The sequence below is a fragment of the Leptopilina boulardi genome, unplaced genomic scaffold (assembly GCF_019393585.1).
Source record: "Leptopilina boulardi isolate dan_hultmark-lab unplaced genomic scaffold, ZJU_Lbou_2.1 LbouV2_396, whole genome shotgun sequence".
Lineage (NCBI taxonomy): Eukaryota > Metazoa > Arthropoda > Insecta > Hymenoptera > Figitidae > Leptopilina > Leptopilina boulardi.
This window is the reverse complement of record NW_026137969.1, coordinates 1,552,867-1,577,704: the sequence shown is the minus strand read 5'-3', so window position 1 is coordinate 1,577,704 and position 24,838 is coordinate 1,552,867. Positions and strand designations below refer to the sequence as shown.

The 24,838-nt window shown below is 30.7% G+C and overlaps 1 protein-coding gene across 1 annotated transcript in view; it reads left to right on the top strand.

The window, feature by feature from the left end:
• Positions 1-4,873: 4,873 nt before the first annotated feature.
• The window catches only part of LOC127288799 (guanylate cyclase soluble subunit beta-1), a 39,700-nt gene continuing 19,735 nt past the window's right edge, over positions 4,874-24,838 (top strand). The window contains exons 1-6 of the mRNA XM_051316457.1: positions 4,874-5,002; positions 17,096-17,169; positions 19,476-19,576; positions 22,811-22,929; positions 23,174-23,329; positions 23,949-24,102. Coding sequence (XP_051172414.1) covers positions 5,000-5,002; positions 17,096-17,169; positions 19,476-19,576; positions 22,811-22,929; positions 23,174-23,329; positions 23,949-24,102 — 607 coding nt within the window. The 5' untranslated portion in view covers positions 4,874-4,999. The remainder of the gene's footprint in view (positions 5,003-17,095; positions 17,170-19,475; positions 19,577-22,810; positions 22,930-23,173; positions 23,330-23,948; positions 24,103-24,838) is intronic.

The window sequence follows — 24,838 nt, the reverse complement described above, 5'->3', positions numbered from 1 at the left end:
TGGTGGTTGGGCGGCAAAAGGCTACTTTCCACCGGCTGTACCTGCACGGAAAGTCGCGTTATCGTGCATGTAGGATAAAAAGTTCATATATTATTTCAAAAGTTTTACACCTAAAGAAAATATATTGTATAACTATTCAATTTCAATAAGTACAGTAGAAATTTTCGTAATTATTTTTCAATTTTCCTTCTTGACAATTTTTCTCAAAATTGAAAAATATTTACTAAAATTTCGACTATACTTATTGAAATTTAATATATATATATTTCCTTACATAATATGTACATACAGTGTAAATAAAAAAAGTCAGTTAATAAAAGATTGATTATTTATAAGTTTATTTTAAATTTGATGCAAAATTCCAAATTGTTTGGCTACATCTTTTTCTATTTCACCACTTTCCACAATATCGATCGTTGTTTTTTTTCAAAAATCGTTAAACATTTTTGCTATTTCGGAGACGTCATTTTAAACTTGTACAAGAAACGTGACAAGTCTTAAACTGAATTTAATAATAAATTAATGGTTACATTAACAAGAATGTGTAAAAATGAATGACAGTATATTTAATTTAAGGGTGTGCTATATGTACATAATACAATGCTTAAAATAATAACGCCTCCTAGGAAAGTGCAACTTTCTTGGTTAGAGAAGTATTAACCCTATTGAAAAAAACACGTATAATTATACGTATAATTGTACGTATAATTATACGTATAATTGTACGTATAATTATACGTATAATTACACGTATTATTATACGTCCACTTATACGTATAATAAGACATACGAATTTGAAACAAGAATTATACGTATAATTATACGTAAAATTGTACGTGTTTTTTTCAATAGGGATATATTTTTGTTTATTAATATATACTTAAATATTATAAAATATAGACACGTATAATAATACGTATAATTATACGTATTATTATAAGTATAATTATAATTCTATTAAAAATAGAATAATAGAATAGAATAATAATAGAATAATTAATTAGTAGCAAAATTGCGCTGAAAATTTTTAGAAATTTTAAAATGCAAATTAAATTTCACGAAAAAAAATATCGTCGAATGTCAATTCAAGCAGTCACCCATCCAAGTACTAACCGCGTCCAACGTTGCTTAACTTCCGTGATCTGATGAGAACTTGTTCTTTCGCCATGGTGTTTTCGCTGTCTTGTCTTGATTAATAACTTTGTCGTATAAGTATTGTATCGAACCTAACCTCACTTTTAGTGACACGAAGTAACACAAATATACTTCAACTTTACAAAAAAAAAGAGAAAACAAAAATAGTGTTCATTTGAAACCGATTCTCAATAATTAAAAGAATTATATGCTTGGATAAGAGATGTACATGACATGATATATTTTTTTGGGGGGGTCTCATAGACAAGCTGACATGTGCTCAGGAGAGTACTGTATGTTTTAAGCGCCCCTAAAATAATAAAGTGTATTTGTGTTACTTCGTGTCACTAAAAGTGAGGTTAGGTGCGATACAATACTTATACGACAAAGTTATTAATCAAGACAAGACAGCGGAAACACCAAGGCGAAGGAACAAGTTCTCATCAGATCACGGAAGTTAAGCAACGTTGGACGCGGTTAGTACTTGGATTGGTGACTGCTTGAATTGACATTCGACGATATTTTTTTTCGTAAAATTTAATTTGCATTTTAAAATTTCTAAAAATTTTCAGCGCACTTTTGCTACTAATTATTCTATTATTATTCTATTCTATTATTCTATTTTTAATAGAATTATAATTGTACGTATAATAATACGTATAATTATACGTACAATTATACGTGTTTTTTTTCAATAGGGAAGGGAAGTTGAATATTTATTAACTCCTCGGCCGAGCGTGGAGAAAGTAAATTTAGATATGATATGATTAGGTTAATGAAATACTTAATAGGAGACACCTATTTACCATCTTTATTACATATATCATATATCATAACTATATATATAAAGCATATATACATTATTAATTCTTCCTAATTAATAAAAATGCATTTCCTCGCAAGGCGTTGGAGAAAACATCGTGTGCGACACGTGGAAGTGATTGCTACTCTCGCTGCGTTCGAGCAGCAAACTTCGCTCTCGAAAAATCACTCACTTTCCCCACTAGTTGCACAATGTACTAATATTTGCAAGAGGAATAAAAGTATTCATTTTTATCTATGGAGAAAAATTCAAATTATACAGATTCGGCTGGATGGATTCAATTTATAGAGGGAAAAGGGAAAAATGCCAAAAAAAACATTTAATTATCAAGAGACCCAAGCAATCAGTTTTTTTTTCAATTTATCAAAAGTTTCTGAAAGGACTCGAAGAACGCTTCAATTTATCGAGTGTTTAGGGATAAAGTTCCGCTTAACCCAAACCTCCAATCTTTTTAAACTGTGAATATCCACGTATTTTGGTGCACTGATTACGAAATAGTATATTTCGATACAAGGGGCCAAACGAGCGTTTTGCTCATTACAAGTGTAACGGCGTGGCAAGAATTCAATGCGAGGCAAAGCCGAGCTTTGAGTTCGAGCCACGTCGTTACACGAGTAATGAGCATACGCTCGTTTGGCCCCTTGTATCGAACCATATTTTTCTTTATAAGTGCAGGCATAACCTCGTTTGACAGCTACTTGCAGCTATTCAAAATGGCCGACTCCCTCATTGTGCGCGCGGACGATGAGCAAAATGTTTTGGCCACCGCTTAACGGTGAGCAAAATACTTTGCTCATCGTCCGCGCGTACAGTGAGGGATTCGACTATTTTGGATAGCTGAAAGTGGTTGCCAAACGAGGTTTTTGCATGCACGTATAAAGAAAAGTGATTATTTTTCGAGAAAAATAAAAAAAAAATCAAAAATGATTGAAAACCAGTGCACATCGTAACTGGAGTGAAATTTGGTACTTATAGATATACTAACGTATTTTTATGCGCGGATTACGAAAATGATAGTGAAAATTGGCCCAAAATTGATTATTATGGTGAAAACCATTAAAAAATACCATAAAATTATGGTTTTTTGCGATTAACTCGTAAAAAACGCAAAAATTTAAAAAAAATCTAGACAAAAGTTGTAGGTCTCAAAAAAACACGTTTTATGTCCTATACATTTTTCACCTAAACTGATTAGTGTTTGAGAAAAGTTTTTACTCGCGTAAAGCTTTGCTCGCTTGCATTTTAAAGAAACCATTGGCGAGAGTGGTCGGATACGGCCGAAAGTATTCTGGAGTCAAAGTCGAGTGGCATGAAAATTTTTCACTAGTTATAATGTGCACTGTTTCTCCATCATTTTTGATGTTTTTTATTGGTTTTTTTATTTTTCTCAAAAAATAATAAGACCTACAACTTTTGTCTAAAACATTTTTCGAAATTTTGCGTTTTTTACGAGTTATTTGCAAAAAACCATAATTTTATGGTGTTTTTTATGGTTTACCATGATAATCAAATTTGCGCCAATTTTCACTATCATTATCGTAATCTGTGTACCAAAATACGTGGATATTCACAGTTTAAAAATATTGCCCAAGCAGCACGGTATATCCCCTGAATATCCCTTGAATACCACCGTGGAATATTCCCATCATGTTCCAGGAAAATCAAAATGTCCGCATCATGGGAATATTCCACGGTAACATTCAGGGAATATTCCACTGACATTGAGGGTAATATTAAAGGAATATTCCAGTGATATTGTGGTAATATTACACGGTTATATTGAATTTTTTTTAAGTGTTGAAATAATATAAATATGTTATAAATTGTTATTTGAATAAGCAGGAAGATTAAAAACACATTTAAAAAAAAAAATTCAATGTAACCATGGAATATTCCCTCAATATCACTGGAATATTTCCACAATATCAACTGAATATCCCTTTAATGTCACTGGAATATTCCATGAATGTCACCGAGGAATATTCCTTCAATGTCACTGGAATATACCCTGAATGTCACTATGGAATATTCCCATGATGCGGACATTTTGATTTTCCTAGAAGATCATGAGAATATTCCACTGTGGTATTCAATGGATATTTAGGGAATATACCGTGCTGCTTGGGTGGAGGTTTGGGCTAATCGGAACTACACCCAAAAATAAATTTCAATTAGTTCAAAAATACCTGCAGAATCCATGAGTATTTTGTACTTTAATTTATTTCGTCTGTTTTTAAAATTCCACGCGGAATTCATAAGGATTTTATAATTTATTTATTTCGTCTGTTATTAAAAATCCTCACAGAATCTACGAAGATTTTATACTTTATTTTGTTATCTTTATTTCAAAAGTCCGCAGGGAATCTACGACGATTTTGTACTTTAATTTTATCGTTTGTTTTTAAAAATTCCCACGGAATCCACGAGGAATTTGTACATATAATTTTTGTGTCTGTATTTCAAAAATCCACAGGGAGTTCACGAGGATTTCGTGCTATAATTTTTTCGTCTGTTTTTCAAAAATAAGGGAAAAAAATTTCTAAACATGTAAATGTTACAGGTGTTTAGAAATAAAAAAAATTTTTTTTTTTTTATTTTAATCCTTGCCCAAATTTACTCGCGGAATCCCCATGAATTACACGCGGAATTCCCTGGAGATTTTTTTGATAGGGAAAATAAAATCCTTAACATTAGTTTACCTAAAATGTCAAATTTTAAGATTGTTTATGATATTTTGTTGCTGATTTAACTCACGGTTCTTAGTGTAAAAAATATCAAGAATATCTTCTTCTAACATTATTTTTTTAAATTACTCTTATTCTGAAAATTATTGTAGAAAATTCTTTTTTCTGTCTAACAACATTGTACGATAGGTGGCTCAGTTGTTCCAGAAAATCGATAAGTTTCGTATGTACAATTTTGTCTGCAGTTCGCGCCCCGTGTGCATGGAGTAAACGCGGCTCTTCGTGATATTTGAAATGGAATAATTGTTTTCTTTGTTATTGTTTACGTGTAGATTCGCCGTATAGTTTAACTCAAACCATGGTACGTGGTGATACTCACTCTCTCTTAATCTGAATTAGTAGAATTTCACTGATTTAAATAAGTGATATACTTATAACTGGTTACTGGTTAAATTCTAACATTCTTCAATTATATAATGTTTTGTAAAGAAATATCACAAAACATGACAAGAGAATCTGTATAAGTAAAAGGTTTTTAGAACTGTAGTATTATTATTAAGAAATGTTTGAAATCTTTAGTCATTTAAACTGACATTGTTTTGTTACGAATTTGGAGGACGTTACTGAAATTATTAACAATATTGTAATATTAGATGATCATTTAATCAATTCCTTCTTGTTCTTAAAGTACAAAAATGCAATAATGATTATGTTATAATTTCAAACACATATGTTTGTTTTATTACATGTTAATATCTTTTGAGATTATATTATAAATTCGTAAAATTGAGTAAGTGAATTTAAGTTGTGTTTTATGATATTTTATAAAATTCTATTAAATGTAGATTGTGCTACATATTTTTTGGTATTTCTAAATATCTAGGTATACTTAGAATAATTTAACCTTTTCACCTCCAAATCACGTCCCATTTAGATTCGCAGAAATATCTTGGATATACAATGGATATATGTACGTATTCCATGAAAAATCTCAAACGAGGAAACTTTTTATATCCTGAGGTTGTTTCATAATATAATATCTATGAATATTTATGGGATGTTAAGTAACGCACGGAGAGAAATAGATGGTACGGGGTACTATCTTTGATAGTACCGGATAACATCTACTTTTTACCATCTTAAGATCATATGTTGTTACCATCTATTTCTCTCCGTGCGATTAATGATAAAATTTAAATTGGAAATATGTAAGTATTTGTATCTCAGATAACACCGAATTTTGCAGGAAGTTAACGACCATAAGTTTGGAAGTATTAACATTGTTAACTTTCCGTTAACTTCCCAGATGTTTTAAATGTCCTCAGAATTTAAGTTAACACTGTTAACTTGCTGGAATTTATAAAGCTAAATTTGCAGAAAGTTTTTTTTAGTAAGTTTGCATAAATGTTGCAAAAATTTTTTTCTCATAAATTCAAAATTAAAAAAAATACTTTTTTTTAAAGATGTATGTATTTTAGTACATTTATAGCTTGTCTATAGGGAAAAATAATTAAAAAGTATTGCGCAGCCCTAGCTGCTATAGAAAACATCTGCGCATGAAAATACATTTTTAAGTTTACGATAAAAATTTTGTGTAAAATTACAAAGGAAAACTTTCAGCAAATTTACTTTTCTAAGTTTCAACAAGTTAACAGTGTTAACTTAAACTCTGAGGACAAATAAAACTTCTGCGAAGTTAACGAGAAATTAACAACGTTAACTTCCAAACTTATCGCCGTTAACTTTCCATTAACTTCCTGTAAAGTGCGGTGCTATCTGGGATACTACAACTTTGACAATGTCAATAATCTAACCTCAAGCAAGTCAAAACACGATAAAGTTAACAGGATTAAGAATGACTATATAATCAATAAATGTTGAAAAGTGGAGTATTTTTCAAAAATTTTAAGGCAAATAAATTGCTATAATTACAATATTATAAAGATTTTCCCATCTGAATCATTGCGTCTTCACAACACAGAAAAAACCTAGTCTCATTTTTGTTGCACATCAAAATGAGCCGCCTACACGGCTCATTCTGAGTTCAGTTTTTTTCTGTGAATACTGTCATAGTATTGAAATAATACTGGCTTGCCTTTATTGACTTGCAGTATTGGCACAATATAGAATTTAAATCATATCAGTACTACACCGATACTGGCGGGCCAACTGTTTGCCAGCCAATATTGGTGCATGACTGCATCTAGGTATTGTCAATATATCTGCATTTGACAGAAATTTTTGTTTTGGAGTGCTTAAAAGAAGGAGAAATCGTGATTGTCATGTAATATTGTCAAACTCACTCACAAATTTTCCTCTATATACAAACATGTTATATGAGATCCTGATCAATTGCACAGCCACACAAAAAAAAAGTACCCGGGCCGGGAATGAGACCACCATTTCTTGATGTATTTTGATGCGCTGAACACGAATCTGAAATCCGTTTAGCTCCATCACGTCAGGATTTTGACATAACCTCAAAAAACATAGCTGATTTTAAATGACAGGAGAAATTTTTTAAATAATGGCAGATTTGTTTGAATCTTGTTACTCGGGGGTTTTTGTGGGCGCTGATTACGAATTTAACATCAGATTTATAAAATTCAAAATGGCGGATTCAATATGGCGGACGAATTTTTAAAAAGTAGTTGGATTTTTACGAAAATTGGCATCTAGGGGTTTTGAGAGTCGCTGATTACAAATTTATCGTCAGATTATTCAAATTCAAAATGGCGGATCCAATATGGCGGACGAGTTTTTAAAAAATAGTTGAATTTTTATGTAACTTGGCCGATACTGGGGTTCCGAGTCCCTGCATCGTAATACGTTTCCTACGTGTGTCTGCCATGACGGCATCAAAGCCATTATCCAGGGACTTAGCCGGATAGCGGATAAACTCCGTTGCCCTCCGTCACCGAGTGGAGGTACCCTGGATGCAGACACATGTAGAAACATAAAGATATTTGACCACCGTACTATATCTGCCATTTTACATTTGAATAATCTGACGTTAGATTCGTAATCAGCGACTCCAAAAAACCCCATGATACCAATTTTTGTAAAAATCCAACTACTTTTTAAAAATTTGTCCGCCATATTGGATCCGCCATTTTGAATTTGAATAATCTGACGATAAATTTGTAATCAGCGACTCCCAAAACCCCATGATACCAATTTTTGTAAAAATCCAACTACTTTTTAAAAATTCGTCCGCCATATTGGATCCGCTATTTTGAATTTGAATAATCTGACGATAAATTTGTAATCAGCGACTCCCAAAACCCCTAGATACCAATTTTCGTAAAAATCCAACTACTTTTTAAAAATTCGTCCGCCATATTGGATCCGCCATTTTGAATTTATTAAATCTGACGTTAAATTCGTAATCAGCGACCCCAAAAACTCCCGAGTAACAAGATTCAAGCAAATCTGCCATTATTTAAAAAATTTCTCCTGTCATTTAAAATCAGCTATGTTTTTTGAGGTTATGTCAAAATCCTGACGTGATGGAGCTAAACGGACTTCAGATTCGTGTTCAGCGCATCAAAATACACCAAGAAATGATGGTCTCATTTCCCGGCCCGGGTACTTTTTTTTGTGTGGCTGTGTTGTCTTGATGTATGTGGGTGATTCTCCGTGTAGCGCACGATTTGGTGTCTGAAACTATAAAAATATTTTTTTTATCGAAATGATAAATATCAATACATATTTTTGAAGATAAAGTGTCAAGAAATAAATATCCATGGTGGGCTGGAAAAATTTTTTATAATTTTTTAATTTTTTTAAACGAATTAAAAAAAATTCTTTGCTTTTTGAATTCTATAAAATAGTTGAAATTTGATTTAAAATGTTTTTGGAAATTTTTGGGATAATTAACAAAAATATATATAGCGCGAACGACAATTAAAAATTTTTATTTCGGTAATTTACAGAAATTTTCGAGGTAATTTATGAAAATTTATGCGGTAAGTTATAGAAATTTTGTCTAAAATTCATAAAAATATGTAAAGCATAAATCACAATTAAAAATTTTAATTTTGGTAATTTACGGAAATTTCCGCGGTAATTTATGGAAATTTAGACGGTAATTTATAGAAATTTTGGCTATAATTCATAAAAATATGTAAAGCATAAATCGCAATTAAAAATTTTAATTTCGGTAATTTATGAAAATTTTCGCAGTAATTTACAAAAATATATATAGCGCGAACGACAATGAAAACTTTTATTTTGTTATGGAAATTTATGCGGTAATTTATGAAAATTTATGCGGTAATTTATAGAAATTTATTTGGTAAGTTTTAGTAAACTTACCGGAGCTATGATAGTTTATAATAAATATTTTTAATTTCGTTTGTTTCATTGTGTATTAAACTTGCACTATAGTGACGGTCGAAATTCTGTGGCGGGTGGAGACGCTGGGGTCGGTGGAACTGGCGTTAATAATTTTTTTTTTTTTTGAGAAAATCATCATTTATTTTTAATCGGTTTCATATGTTTCACATATATATAGACTAAAATAATATAACTACACTTTATTCAACCTTTATTATTTAATTATATTCTATTTTTTTAAAAAATATTGAAGGGTCGTTGAATGCCGGAGGAGACGATTTTGTGATGCCCTGTACAAATTTGAATCTTGAAATGTGTAAAAAAAGGATAAATCAATTAGAAAATTGCTTATTTTCTTCATGGATCAACTTAAGGAATATAACTTTTGCTGTTACTGAAGTAGAACTATATTAACATTTGACTTTTATTTAAATAATTCAATGTTTAATAATAAAACGCAGAATAACACACAAAAGTGCAGTCAAGTATAAATAGCAAAAAAAAAGAAAATAATTTTTTTTTGATCAAACGTTTTTTTTATTCAATATATATAGCGCGAAAGACAATTAAAAATTTTGATTTCGGTAATTTACGGAAATTTTCGAGGTAATTTATGGAAATTTATGCGGTAATTTATAGAAATTTTGTCTAACATTCATAAAAATATGTAAAACATAAATCACAATTAAAAATTTTAATTTTCGTAATTTACGGAAATTTCCGCGGTAATTTATGGAAATTTTCGCGGTAACTTACAAAAATATATACAGCGCGAACGACAATTAAAAATTTTTATTTCGGTAATTTATGGAAATTTTCGCGGTAATTTACAAAAAAATAAATAGCGCGAACGACAATATAAAATTTTAAATTTGGTAATTTATGGAAATTTATGCCGTAATTTATGGAAATTTATGTGGTAATTTATGGACATTTATGTAATTATTTATTACTTATCTAAAGTTCAATGTTTAAAACAAATTTTTTTGCTTCACATTTTATGTGCACTTATAGACACTCAAGTAATATACGCCGTTCAATGGAGAGAAAGCCTTACCATGGTGATGAGGCCAGACCATGACGCACAAGAAAAACTGATTTTTTCAACAATTTATTAACAATTTTCAATCTGTTTCATATACATGTTATTTATATTCACTGAACTAATACTACTACACTTCAGTTGACATAAAATATAAATATGTAATTATTAATTTTATTGAGAAATATTTGAAGGCCAGACCATGACGATTCTGTGACGCAAAAACGAGGGACAAGAATTAACACCTAAAAAATATTAAAAAAAAATTTTTTTTTTCACAAATGGTTTTTTTTCACAATTCTACTAACATAAACAATGCGAAACTATCAATACTTTTTATATTGATTACTGTATTTTACTAAAAATAACATTTTTTAGTATAAAAGTTGTACTGGGGACAGGTCATACATGACGTTTTGGCACCTTAAAACAGCTTTTTAAGTAAAATTATAAACTTTTAATTAAAAACGACTGTGGGCTTTTGTTTGTAAACATAGAAATTAGTTTTTCCCATTGGATTTATTGCAATATATGCAAATAATTTTTTAAAAAATACGAGGGACATTAAGTTGTGCGCTACGCGGAGAATCACCCAGAAACGAATAAAAAACTTATAGGAAAAGTCCACTTTTTTCAAAAAAAAAATTTTTTTCAGAAAAACTTAATTAAAACAATTTCTTATCTTAATCAGAGATCCTAAATACACCCCTGAATTAAGTTCACTGAGAAAAATATGCTATTGAATCAATAACATTTCTGACAAAGGTATGAAAATTATTGATTCAAAAGCATATGCTATACAATCTATGAAATATTTTACAAATTTTATAGCATATGCTTTTGAATCAATAATTTTTATACCTTTGGCAGAAATGTTATGGATGCAATAGCATATTTTTCTCAGTGTTTAAAAGCAATCAATTACAATAATAGTTATTTCTATTTTTTAACCTCAAAAATAGTTTTATAGCTATATATCTCAGTTCTAGCTTGTAATTTTTGTAAAATTATGGTGAAATGTGACTTAATAAAAGCATATCTTCCATACAAATTAGTATTTTTTAATCGGGTAAGATTTTAAGTTAAGCTAATACCTGAAAGAGACTGGCAAGTTACACTTCAATCGGTCAAACCATTCTTACGTAATGCTGGACCAAAATATTGCTGACATACATACATGCATTTTTGGTCTCTTTGTTGTTGAAAACGACAAACTATGTAAAAAAATTTGGGTTCAGAGTAAACTACAGACAAAAGTCTGATTTTATTAAGGGGACTTTCTGGTTTAGAATTGACAAAAAAGTATACGTTTTAAAACTTTTGTTGTAAGAAAAGTATTGAATAAATTGCAAAAATTCTTTTTGAACATTATTGCACATTACATAGAGAAAATTAAAAAATATATTTTTGAGCGTATTTAGTTCAATTTCTTAGCTGTAGGTGGCGTCTTCTAAAAGGTGCCTTTTTTGGTACAAGTGATTGCGAACAACCTGTAATATATAATTTCAAATTTCAAACGCGAATCTCTTCATAAGGGTCCCCAAGTAGAAATATCCGTAGCTCGTCGTAATTAAACACCGGTATGGTACTGATCCAATACTGGCCGTCGATACTGACTTTCAGTACTAGCAGTGTACTGACTAATACACCGAATCAGTACTATTTCGAAGGGAAACAAATATTAAAACCATTACTGGCAGAACAATGTCATTCCTACCGAATCAGTACTATGTCGGTGGTAAAAAAAAACTGTAAATGAAAAAGTCTTTAAATTATGCCAATAGGTAGAAAACTCTCAATTCCTCTCTGTTCCTATTCATATAATCAATTAATTTCTAATTTAAATTTAAATGATATAACAAAAATAACAATAAATGAATAAATCTATTTTTATTGATTGATTTATTTATTATATTGTGTTTTATTATTTTACTTAAATTGTTTAAAACATTTTTCCAATGTTAAGTATTGGGTTAGTACTTTCTGCTAGATGTTGTCTGAGCACTGGGGGAACAAAAATTCTGTACAGCGCCAGTCTTGACAGACGAGGCTTGTCTGGCCATCGGCTGAGTATGCGTCTGAGTACTGCGCCGTGGTGCTAGCCGTCAGTAGACTGGCATTTCCCATTGGGACATTAACTTTTCGTGGTAAAAATGGGAGTAATAAGCTTATAAGGATGAAATTTGCAATGGAAAGAGTATTATATAGTATTTTGTAAAAAAATGAGATTTTAACTCCGGATGAGTACTTTACCAGTATTATGTCAGTATTATTCCAGTACTACGTTAGTACTGGTGAGCGGGACAAAATCAGTACTGGACAGCGTTACCAGCCAGGGCTGGCCCACTACTGACCCAGTGCGGCAGTCAATACTGTTGTACTGACTGGCAGTGTTGGGTCAGTACTATGCCAGTGGCACATTTCTACTTGGGGGTTTATTCTTGACAATAAACCTAAAAACAATTTTTTTTTTATTTTTTATCAACTTTTTCTTTAAAATTCGAAAAAACACTGTGTTTTTTGGGCTTATAAAAAAATAGGGGGTAGAAAAAAGAAGTTTCAAAGATTTATTCTCTAGTTTTTTAACTAAGGAATCGAATGGTTTTTAGTTTTTTAAAATCGTTTCATTAGATTTCGAGAAAAGCCGTGCACCAGTTTGAAAAATATGTTTTCGAGAAAAACGCGTTTAAAATTTTTATAACTTAATACATTGAGCCAGGACTATCGAATAATTTTTTATTACAACTTTTGTTTTTTGACATATTTTTTAAAAAACGTTTTGGGACAGTAATTTTAAAATTCTAAGGAACATTTTCAAGCAAAAAAAAAAATTTATTTTTTTGGAATTCTAAACCAGAAAGTCCCCTTAATATTGATTAAATGTTAATAATTAATTACTGTCTGTCGTAAGTTTCTATTTTTTCTTGATTAATACCTAATACAGTGCCAAATTTCATACAAATCGGTTGAGCCGTTTTTGCGTGATTGACCCCAGCGAGAAATGAAAAGTCTAATTGACGTCTATTTAACGTCTAGACCAAGATCTACATAAGGTCTAAATCACTTACGTCGACATAATACGCCATAATTCGTCTAGGTTTGTAGACGCGTAGAATTTCCCAGGCGGAAAAGTCGGACGAATGTCGGAGTTTACAACCGGCTGGGAATCGCACTCGTACAGACCGCCAGTACCGATTCGGATCCCAAAATACAAACGACGCGGTACAAATTCAGCTCCGACTTTCGGATCCGCCTTCGTACAATCGTCAGTACTGGCGGGGTACTGGATTTGTTCCGCCTGCGGATCTCATTTTTTTACGGGGCGTCGGAAGAATACCGGATATTAAGTCTGTTCATACTAAAATTATTTAATAAAATAAATATTAAAAAAATAGAATGATAAAAATATAACAAACTTTTTTTAGGCAAAATATTTAATTATTCATAAATATACATTGAATAAAATATTTAAAATATATCTGTAACATCTGTTCGTATTTAAAAAATGTTCATTACCACGTAAGAATTTTTTAATTTTTATTTAAGCTAGTAACACTTCAAGAATGCATTTACAATCCGAAAGTTCCATGCGAGTTTAGCATAGTGGTTAGCGTGCGTGATTTCGGTGCGTAAATATTCGATTATAAGCGTAGGTTCGAACCCCCAAGAGATAGGATTTTTCAAATGTGTACATAATAAAAAATATCAATAAGTGTATTTAATAATGTGTAAAGTGAACTATTGATAAATTCTCATTAAGGGGACTTTCTGGTTTAGAATTGACAAAAACGGAAGGTTTTAAAACTTTTATTGTAAGAATAGTATTAAAGAAATTGTAAAAACTATTTTTGAACATTGTAGCACATTGAGTAAAAAAAATTTAAAAAATATGTTTGAGTGTATTTAGTTCAATTTCATAGCTGTAGGTGGCGTCTTCCAAAAGATACCTTTTTTTGGTACGTTAGATTCCGGGCAACTTGTAATACATAAATTCAAGTTCCAAACGGGAATCTCTTCATAAGGATTTATTCTTGTGCCTAAACCTCAAAAACGATTTTTTTTAAAGATTTTTTTATTTTTTATGTACATTTTTCTCAAAAAACTCGCAAAAACGCCGTGTTTTTGGATCCATTTACCTCCATATAAAAACACAAGGGTAGAAATATGAGTTTTTAGAGGATTAGGCACCAGTTTTTTAAAAAAAGAATCGAAAAATTTTTGGGATTTGAAAATCGGTTCGGTAGATTTCGAGAAAAGCTCTGTACTAGTTTGAAAAATGAGTTTTCGAGAAAAACGCGTTCAAAGTTTTAATAACATAATTCATTGAGTCATGAATATCAAACAACTTTTTATTACAACAGAACTTCGTATCCCGCTGTTTTTAGGGTCGCTGATTACGAATTTGATGTCCGTTTTGGAAAATCCAAAATGGCGGATCCAATATGGCGGACGAAAAAATAAAAATTCAACCGGATTTGCTTAAAACTTGCTACTCGAGGGTTTTTGGGGTCGCTGATTACGAATTTGATGTCAGTTTTTGTATATGTATTTAAAAGGTTCCTAGAACGTTATTGTTTTATGCCTATATTTATAACTAGCATTCTCAAAAGGCTACAAGTAACCATTTTCAACTAAATTTAATTAATTTCTTAATCTTTGTCCGCCATATTAGATCCGCCATTTTGTATTTTCAAAAACTGACATCAAATTCGTAATCAGCGACCCCAAAAACCCCCGAGTAGCAAGTTTTAAGCAAATCCAGTTGAATTTTTATTTTTTCGTCTGCCATATTGGATCTGCCATTTTGTATTTTCAAAAACTGACATCAAATTCGTAATCAGCGACCCCAAAAACCCTCGAGTAACATGTTTCAAGCTAATATCAATAAAAGAGGAACACCAAATATGTAAATAAGATAACTGTAGATTGTTATTATAACTTTTGTTTTTGTACATATTTTTTAAAAAACGTTTTGGGACAGTAATTCTATGATACTATGAAACATTTTTAAGCAAATAAAAAAATCGATTTTTTTGAAATTCTAAACCAGAAAGTCCCCTTAAAATGTGTCTTTTGCAATTAATTAATATTTTTTTATTCATATTTATTGAAAATATCATTTAAATAATTTTTGATCCAAGGCGGTTGTCAGGCAGTAGAATGCCAGCACCCAGCCGGTTGAATTATAGTACCCAGCCCGTTTCAAATCTATAGAACGAAAATCCGCAGTCGGAGCAATGCCAGTTCCCAGCCGGTTGAATTCTTAATACATCGACTCCTTACTGCCGGTTCCCGGGCGGTAGGAATGGCTGTACCGAGCCGGTTGCCAGCGTGCTCCTGGCCAAGTCACTTTTCGGTATAATGCCTGTACCGAGCCGGTTGAAAGGCGGATCCCAGCCAGTACAGTCATGTTGACGTCGGTACTGGCTGGGATCCGCGCCAGTTTGAAATTTCCGCATGGGTTGGAGTCTATTGGACGTCTAACTCGTAGACAAAATTGAACTCTATCAAAAATTCCTTTTAGAATTCCTTATAAAGGTTACCTGCATAGAGAACTCTATAAGACGTCTACAATCATGATTTCGGTAGTACCATCCCCCTACCCACGGTGAGAAATTAGTATACTAATTGATGTCTTAGTCCAGCTATTTGATTTCTAATCCGACAAAAAGTGTCGATTAGATAACACTTATTTTATTTTAATTTTAGTTTTTGTAAAGAAAAAATCACTTATTTCTTTTGAGTTGTTGACAAAATTCTTAGATTAAAATTGTTAAATTTTTTTTAAAAATTAACTTAATTAATTTTTTTTTAATCTTTTAAAAAATTAATAATTTTAATAACTAAATTATTTTAATTAATTAATTGTTATTTAAATAATTTAAAATTCATAAATATTATTATTAAATAATTATTACTTGATAAAATATTTTGCATGGAAATTTAATTTTATTATAGTTTTATTTGGTGTTAAAAATTACTTTTTATTTTGAGGTTATGTCATAAAACCATGGCAAGACCGAGTTGCTCTAAGGAATGCCATACTTGTGGACAAACTGGCAAGGACCTTTCCACTGCCTTGATATGTAGTTTTCTAGGTTATATTGCAAACGTGGCATAACCAAGTAACTGTCGTTTAATCTGGGAAATGCCGGACTTGTGGAAAAACTGGCAAGGGACATGAGAGAGCCTTACTTAAAGTAGAACTAAGTAGGGAAATTTCTGCACTGGATACCCATGAATTAATGATTGTCTTAGTCCCTCACAGCACCAGATATTTCAGGATTCTTAAATGCTTGAAAAAAGTTTTAAAAGATTTAAAATAATTGTGTTTGGACAAGAGGTCGGTTTTATATGTTTAAGGTTCTGATTAAACAATTTTATACTTTCTAGATCAAATTTAGACCTAGACCTGTTGTCAACGTCTTAGACGTCGGATAGACGTCGATTAAACCTTTTATTTCTCGCTGGGATATACAAAGCTTTGTGACAAACATAAAGATATATACATATGTGACGTTCCATGAGGAAAGGGACCTTAGCTGCAAAAAAATGAAAATTGAGTTTTTGATATCAGTCGATAGATCTTGAGTTGCTCTTTCAGATACAAAAGTTAAAAATTGTACTTTTCTATTTAGTTTTTTTGTTATAAAGCATTAATTATGACCATGTTAATCGCGTTCCAGCACGGACTACAGAAACCATCCCCACCACTTCTACACTAGTATACTTGTCGTAAGCGTGAGCTGTAGGAACGATGTAGTAGTAAGGTGGTGGGGCTGATTTTCGATGGAGGGTCTCAACCAATCAGGGACGCTCTACTTTAAATACCTTTTCTGGAAAATGCGTCTATTGCAGCTAAGGTCCCTTTCCTCATGGAACGTCACATATATGAAATTTTTTATGGTCATTTTTGGAAACATTGACGTTCAAAAAGACAAATTATATGTAAAAAATTTTGAAGTTTAAATCAATGTACAGACATTTTACTAAGTATTTAAAGTTTAAAAGTAAATAAAATTTATTTTCTCTGTGTATCAACTAATCATTCATTTTTTTTCAATATATGTGCAGTATGGTTTTGTAAATTATGCCTTGGAACTGCTTGTGGTGAAGACCTTTGGCAACGACACATGGGAGGCAATCAAGTAAGTAATGCTGGGTTGTAGTTTTGACTGTTTTACAATAAACGGCAAAATTAAGGCTTTAGATATTATATTTTTTGTAAAAATTAAAAAAAAGCTAAGAGAGAAACCATTTTCATCTAGAACATTGTCTAAGTAATATGTCTACACGGAAAAAAAGAAAAAGTAATTTTTACTACTTTCAGAGTAAAACGGTAACTGTCCGAAGTTTCGCGCATCTCTGGTAATTTTTACTGCAAAATAGTAAAATTGACTATTTTTGTAGTAAATTTTTCTGTTTCTATAGTTATTTTTACTATTTCTGGAGTAAATTTTACTATTTTTGGAGTAAAAGTTTCCAGATATGCGCAGAAACTTCGGACAGTTCCCGTTTTACTCCGAAAGTAGTAAAAATTACTTTTTCTTTTTTTGCGTGTAACAAATAAAGCACTACTCGAGTGGTAATTTAAATCCTCTTTAGCTTCTCCTAGAACCTGAATGAACCCTCTTTTGGATCTTTCAGACTCCCGTAGGCCCTCCTTTGAATCCAATGATGGAGAAAAGGGAAATTTGTAGGTTGTAGAAACTAAAAAGGGCCTAGTTCGATTTAAAAAAAACAAAAAAATATTTTTTTAAATTATTTTAATTAAAGTAAAATAAAATTTATTTTCACACTTATTCACATCTCAGAGCGTTGTCGAGTTAATCATTAGATTAACTCCCAAAGCATTTTAACTTCCTATACATAACTTAACTCACTATAAGCATCAACTTCCTTCGCTTTAACTCCGAAAGGGTGTGATTTTTATAGTAACCCCTATATAGGGTGATGAAATTCAACTCCTCTTTTTACAGTGTATTAATATTAAGTTAATAAAAAGAAGTTTAATAAAAAAATGAAATTAAAAAAAAATAATTCTTTTTTTTTAAATCCGAGCAAGTCAAATCTGTCATTCCACATTAACAGTATAAGTATAGTATCCTTTCATTGAAAGCTTTCAGCAACGTTTAATTGAAAACTTTCAGCTAGCTTCCATTGTACACGGATAAAAATTTCTTGTGTTATCAACAATATCTCTAGCGCCATTTAAAAACCGCAGTTGAAGTTATCACAAAATGCTGAATTTTGGGAAACAATCCAATCTCATACAAACATAACCAACTAAACAAACCAATCTCATAGAGTGTGTCACACTTTATTTTTTGCCCATGCGTTATGCCTCTGTATTAATGCAAATGGAATTGTGCTATTCCCAATTTATGTGTCGTTAACTCAATTTTCTCATAGTCTACATGAAAATTGCAGTGTTTTCGCTATGAAATTTTTTTCCGTGTATAAGCTTGTAGCAACCTTGTGGAGATGGAACTGTTTGCTACTTGAGACCTGCTTGATAATCTGTCTTGGCAATTTTGCCGTAAACTTTTATTCTATTTGGGGTAGAGCACAAACATATATGTGACGCCGCAAGAGAAAAAAAAAAACTAAAACTAAAAACTTGTAAGCCTAATGTTATTTCTGGGATAAGTCCCTTTTCTCGTGCGGCGTTACATATTTTAAAAACTATAATTCGGATGATAATTAAATTCTAATGCAAATGTAACCCAACCTACCAACTTCACACTTAGAACTAACTGCACTAACCACCCAGTAAATAAAAATAATTGTAAGTAAGCGAAAAGAATTGGTAGTAACTTAAGCTGAATTCGGTTTGGCGAAAAAACCGAATTGAAACATTACAGTGAATTATTTTTTTCTTACCGTGAATTCTTTTCACTTGAACATTTGAATTGACGTTTGTTTATTCGAGATTACCTTATAAATAAATAGAATAAATATTTCGAAGTGTAAAAAAGCCGATTTAGAATAAGAAATATATAATTTTTTTAAAAGAAATAAAGGCGAAGTGTGACAGATTATTCACCGACAATTTTACCATGTGAGTAGTGTTCATATGATAAATTTACCATACGAGTACTACTCACATGATAAAATTGTCGATAAATCAGTCATATTTCACATTTTGTCTTTTTCATAAAATTTTACATTTCTTATTCCAAATCGGCATTTTGATACTTCGGAACATGCATTCTATTCATTTGTAATGCAAACGTTGATCAACAAACATCAATTCAAACAGTCCAGGTGAAAAGAATTCAGGGTAAGAAAAAATAATTGGCCGTAACGTCCCTACACAGTTTAGACGCCAAACCGAATACAAAGTAAGCTAACTCCCAATTATTTTTCCTTACTCTCAATTATTTTTTTTTACTGGGACCTATAAGTATATCTTATAGTGTGTATTCTGTTAATTAAAGAGTAATTTTTTTAGGAGAGATGCTGCTATAAATATGGACGGACAATTTCTGGTTCGTCAGATTTATGACGATGAAATTACATATAACCTTATTTCTGCAGCTGTTAATCGACTTAGTACGTATGCTAAATGTTTATTTATGTATATCAGTACTTTAATATGTGAGAAACAATAATAAATACTAGTCTTAATTTTTAGTGTTGAAAAAGTAATTTTCATTAACAGAAATCATTGAATGGTTATCCGAAAATTATATTGAAAAAGAAAACATTTCGATCACGGATTCTTTCAAATGAACTCCAACCGATATTCAAACAGTTAAAAGGGACCTAACGTCCGAAAAAAAATATTTTTTTTTTTTTGACTGGTGATTCTGATAGAAAAAAATTTTCTCTATCAGAATCAACAATCAATAAAAAATCGATTTTTTCGAAGAGAAAACATTTCGATCACGGATTCTTTCAAATGAACTCCAACCGATATTCAAACAGTTAAAAGGGACCTAACGTCCGAAAAAAAATATTTTTTTTTTTTTGACTGGTGATTCTGATAGAAAAAAATTTTCTCTATCAGAATCAACAATCAATAAAAAATCGATTTTTTCGAACGTAAGGTCTCTTTTAATTATCCAGATCACATATGAGAGATTCTTTTTCAATCGCCCCAGCCCAAAAAGTCAATGTTCTGGAATTGGCTTCATACTTTGGTAAATTGTTGTCCTATATGATAGTAATAAATCCCTAAAATATAAACACATTAAAAAAATATTTGTTGAAAGTAGAGGGGGTTGAAGTTTTGACGTTAAGGGTAACATTGTCATTTTCAAATCCGTATAACTATGACAAAAGTTAATGGATTTTAATTTATCTATAATGAATTTTAATGAATTTTTCACGTACCCCAATGGGAAAAATACCATTGGCGTATTAATGGCCCAATAATGGTAGCCAGGGATGCCAATATAATTCCAATAATGGCACCCAATAATGGACCATTATTGGTAAAGTCATGGGCTGTCCACGCCGATGCCAATGATTGGCAACCATCATTGGCAAATTATTGGCAACCAATAATTAGCCAATATTAAAAATTTTAATAATAATTTAAAAAATCAATAATTTAAAAAAAAATTTATATTTTTATTATTTTTTAATAGTTATTATTATTATTATTTTATTTTTAATAATTAAATTAAAATAAAAAAATGGTCATCAAAGTATTAGTGAAACTATTTCTTCCAAAAAAGAGTTTGTCTCAAATCCAATTAATAGAAGAGACATCGGGCAGAAAAAAATTTCGACGAGAAAAAAATTTTAAATCACTGCTTATATACCAATCAAGTGGCATCTCAACTGCGAGAAACAGTGATGTTCGCCCTCCCTTTGCGGCGTTGAGTGAACTAAAGTCCAGAGCTGAGCCATCAGCGAAGCGCGGGAACATTTGAAAAATTTGATTTTATTAGATATTTTATTTTATTTTAAATATGACAAATAATTAACTTAATAAATAATTAATGTCATTAATAATTATTAATAACATAATGTCATACTTAATAATTCGTTAATTATTATAAAATAAAATATCTAATAAAATCAAATTTTTTAAATGTTCCCGCGCTGCGCTGATGGCTCAGCTCTGGACTTTAGTTCACTCAACGCCGCAAAGGGAGGGCGAACATCACTGTTTCTCGCAGTTGAGATGCCACTTGATTGGTATATAAGCAGTGATCTAAAATTTTTTTCTCGTCGAAATTTTTTTCTGCCCGATGTCTCTTCTATTAATTGGATTTGAGACAAACTCTTTTTTGGAAGAAATAGTTTCACTAATACTTTGATGACCATTTTTTTATTTTAATTTAATTATTAAAAATAAAATAATAATAATAATAACTATTAAAAAATAATAAAAATATAAATTTGTTTTAAATTATTGATTTTTTAAATTATTATTAAAATTTTTAATATTGGCTAATTATTGGTTGCCAATAATTTGCCAATGATGGTTGCCAATCATTGGCATCGGCGTGGACAGCCCATGACTTTACCAATAATGGTCCATTATTGGGTGCCAATGGTTTTTTCATTGGCTCCCATCATTGGGCCATTAATACGCCAATGGTTACTCGTGGCAGTTTCCCATTGGGACTTTTCAAAAATGTATACAAAATTTAGAAAAAAAAATTTTTGACCTCTTTTTTTTCAAAATCAACCCTTATTTTTCGTTTTTAACCCTTTCGGGTATTTTTTTTTTATTTTTATTGGAAAGCTGAGGTTTTTTCCCATGAGCTATATAAATATGAAAGTGAGACAACAATAATTTTGTGAGAAACAGAATATTAAAGTAGGCGGTGCCGATAAAGGGTACACCTGAAGATCATCTTCGAGGATTTAGGTAGGCACCGCCTAATTTAATATTATGTTTCTCACAAAATTATTGTTGTCCCACTTTCATATTTACATAGCTCATGGGAAAAAACCTCAGCTTTCCAATGAAAAAAAAAAAAAAAAAAAATACCCGAAGGGGTGAAAATCGAGAAATAAGGGTTGATTTTGGAAAAAAGGGGTGAAAAAATTTTTTTTTTAAATTTTATATACATTTTTGAAAAGTACGTGAAAAATGCATTAAAAAAATTCATTATAGATAAATTAAAATCCATTAACTTTTGTTATAGTTATACCGATTTGAAAATGACCGTGTTTCCTTAACTGCACCCTTATCGGCACCGCCTACATTAATATTCTGTTTCTCACAAAATTATTGTTGTCCCATTTTCATATTTACATAGCTCATGGGAAAAAACCTCAGCTTTCCAATGAAAATAAAAAAAAAAAAATACCCGAAGGGGTGAAAATCGAAAAATAAGGGTTGATTTTGAAAAAAAGAGGTCAAAAATTTTTTTTTCTAAATTTTGTATACATTTTTGAAAAGTACGTGAAAAATGCATTAAAATTCATTATAGATAAATTAAAATCCATTAACTTTTGTCATAGTTATACGGATTTGAAAATGACAATGTTACCCTTAACGTCAAAACTTCAACCCCCTCTACTTTCAACAAATATTTTTTTAATGTGTTTATATTTTAGGGATTTATTACTATCATATAGGACAACAATTTACCAAAGTATGAAGCCAATTCCAGAACATTGACTTTTTGGGCTGGGGCGATTGAAAAAGAATCTCTCATATGTATATATTTTACATTGACTCGTTTAATTATTTTAAAAAATTTCCCTGTTTGAAAATAATTAAGACTTAGATTTTTGTATAAGTACTAATAACAGAGTAAATGTTGAAAAATTTAATTAAAATATTGTAAAGTTTTCATACAACATTTTTTTGTTTTTCAGATATTCCAGCAAATGACATTCTCGAATTATTTGGACGTATGTTTTTTGAATTTTGTCAAGATTCGGGTTATGATAAAATACTTCAAGTGTTAGGAGCTACACCGAGAGATTTCTTGCAGGTATAGATTAAAGCTTTTTACACGGTTTTTTTCAGAATGTTGACAAGTTTACGATTCAAATTTACAGGAAACTTAAGTGTAAAGTTAAAATTAAAACAACTCTCTAAATTTAAATTAGTTAGATTGAATTCGTTCCCTAATTTAATGTAGTGGAAATTTATTGTAATTTTTAATTATTTTTCACTAAAACTTTAGTATTTTTTCTCATAAAAAATTTTGTCACAGTTTTAAAATTGTTTTACAGAATTTGGATGCACTTCATGATCACCTTGGAACGTTATATCCAGGAATGAGAGCACCGTCTTTTAGATGTACAGAGCGCCCAGAGGATGGCGCTCTTGTTTTACATTATTACTCTGACCGTCCAGGTTTAGAGTATATTGTTATTGGAATAGTGAAAGTAAGTAGTATTATTTCATATTTAGTATTACTCCTTTTTTTCAATAGCGAGAGACTCACACAATTCTTTATGGTGATTTATCATGGGTTTGAACTAATCGGCGACGCCCTTACCATTTTGTTCGCAATTATTTTAAAGTAATTAACACCTTGATATAGTAAAAAAAACTTTTGCCATACGTCTCGGTTTAGATTTAAGGTATATGTATTCCACTTGTCTCTGCTGTTTTAATTAAAACATCCCATTATATTCAAATTCTCTTTTTTTTTTGGTGGTAATTTTGTTATAAACTGCAAATTTAATTTTTCATTTAAAGCTAGAAAATAAAAGAGATTAATGATTCATATATCTCAAATCAGCTGCGTTTATGACTATATAACTCCAATCTCCTAAATCGCATAATAATTTATTGTTAATTAGTCAAAAATAATAATAAATTATTATTATTAATAAACATAGTATTTTAATAAAGAAAATTAGTTTCTTAATGTAATCAAGTATTCTTAATGGTTCTTTAAAATGTTCATCTTTTTAAAATTATTAGAGTGGATTTCTTACAATTATATTGCTTTTTCGGTGTATCTTTGTTCATTTTAATATATACTTATATTTGACGCAGACAGTGGCAAAGAAGCTTCACAACACTGATGTAGATATGGATATTTTGAAGACAAAAGACGAATGTGATCATGTTCAATTTCTCATTACTGACTCTTCGGGTCCGGGGGTATTACCAAAACCAATTTCTGCTGATCTCGAAACTCTATCTTTAGGTGAGTATTGATAAAGTGCATGCATACAAAAAAAGATAAAAGATAAAGAAAAAGATAAAAAGATAAAGATAAAACAGATAAATAAAAGAAAAAAGCGGATTTTTTCGACATGCTTTTCGAGACTAATAAATTTTCGAAAATCGATGTACATAAATGCTGATTCAAAATCTTATCAAATTTTCTTTGCACACGTTTAGTTATTAAAAATCGTAAACATTTAAATTTATGCTCTAAATCAGCATAATATATATGGCCACATTATTGCATTAATATTACATGATTTTTAAGGCCTGTGGCTTTCACAAAACCCTTCCGAAATTTATTTTTGGCTACGCCCCTGATTGCTGAGCAATATTATTGCAACATATATTATGTCCTCTCAGAGGTAATATTGATAAGTAAATTTATATCAATATTTAAACTCAAGGTGGATACAATGAACGTTGACGTAACCCATGTAATCCCAATCAGCACGAAAACTTGCAGTAAACTTGATGGAAGCTTGCCGTGCATGTCATGCAAGGTTGCTGTGCAATAACATGTAGCAAGTTTGGTGCAAGTAACAAAATGTCCTCTCACGGCAAGGTAGTTAGCAAACTTCCGAAAAGCCCTGTTGTAAGCTTGTATGATATTAAAAAGAAAATTTTCTAAAAACAATTTATCAGGTATAAATAAACATGAATGTCGCCCTGCTTTGGAAGTTAAAAAAGTAGGGGCTTCTGTTTACAATTGCGTA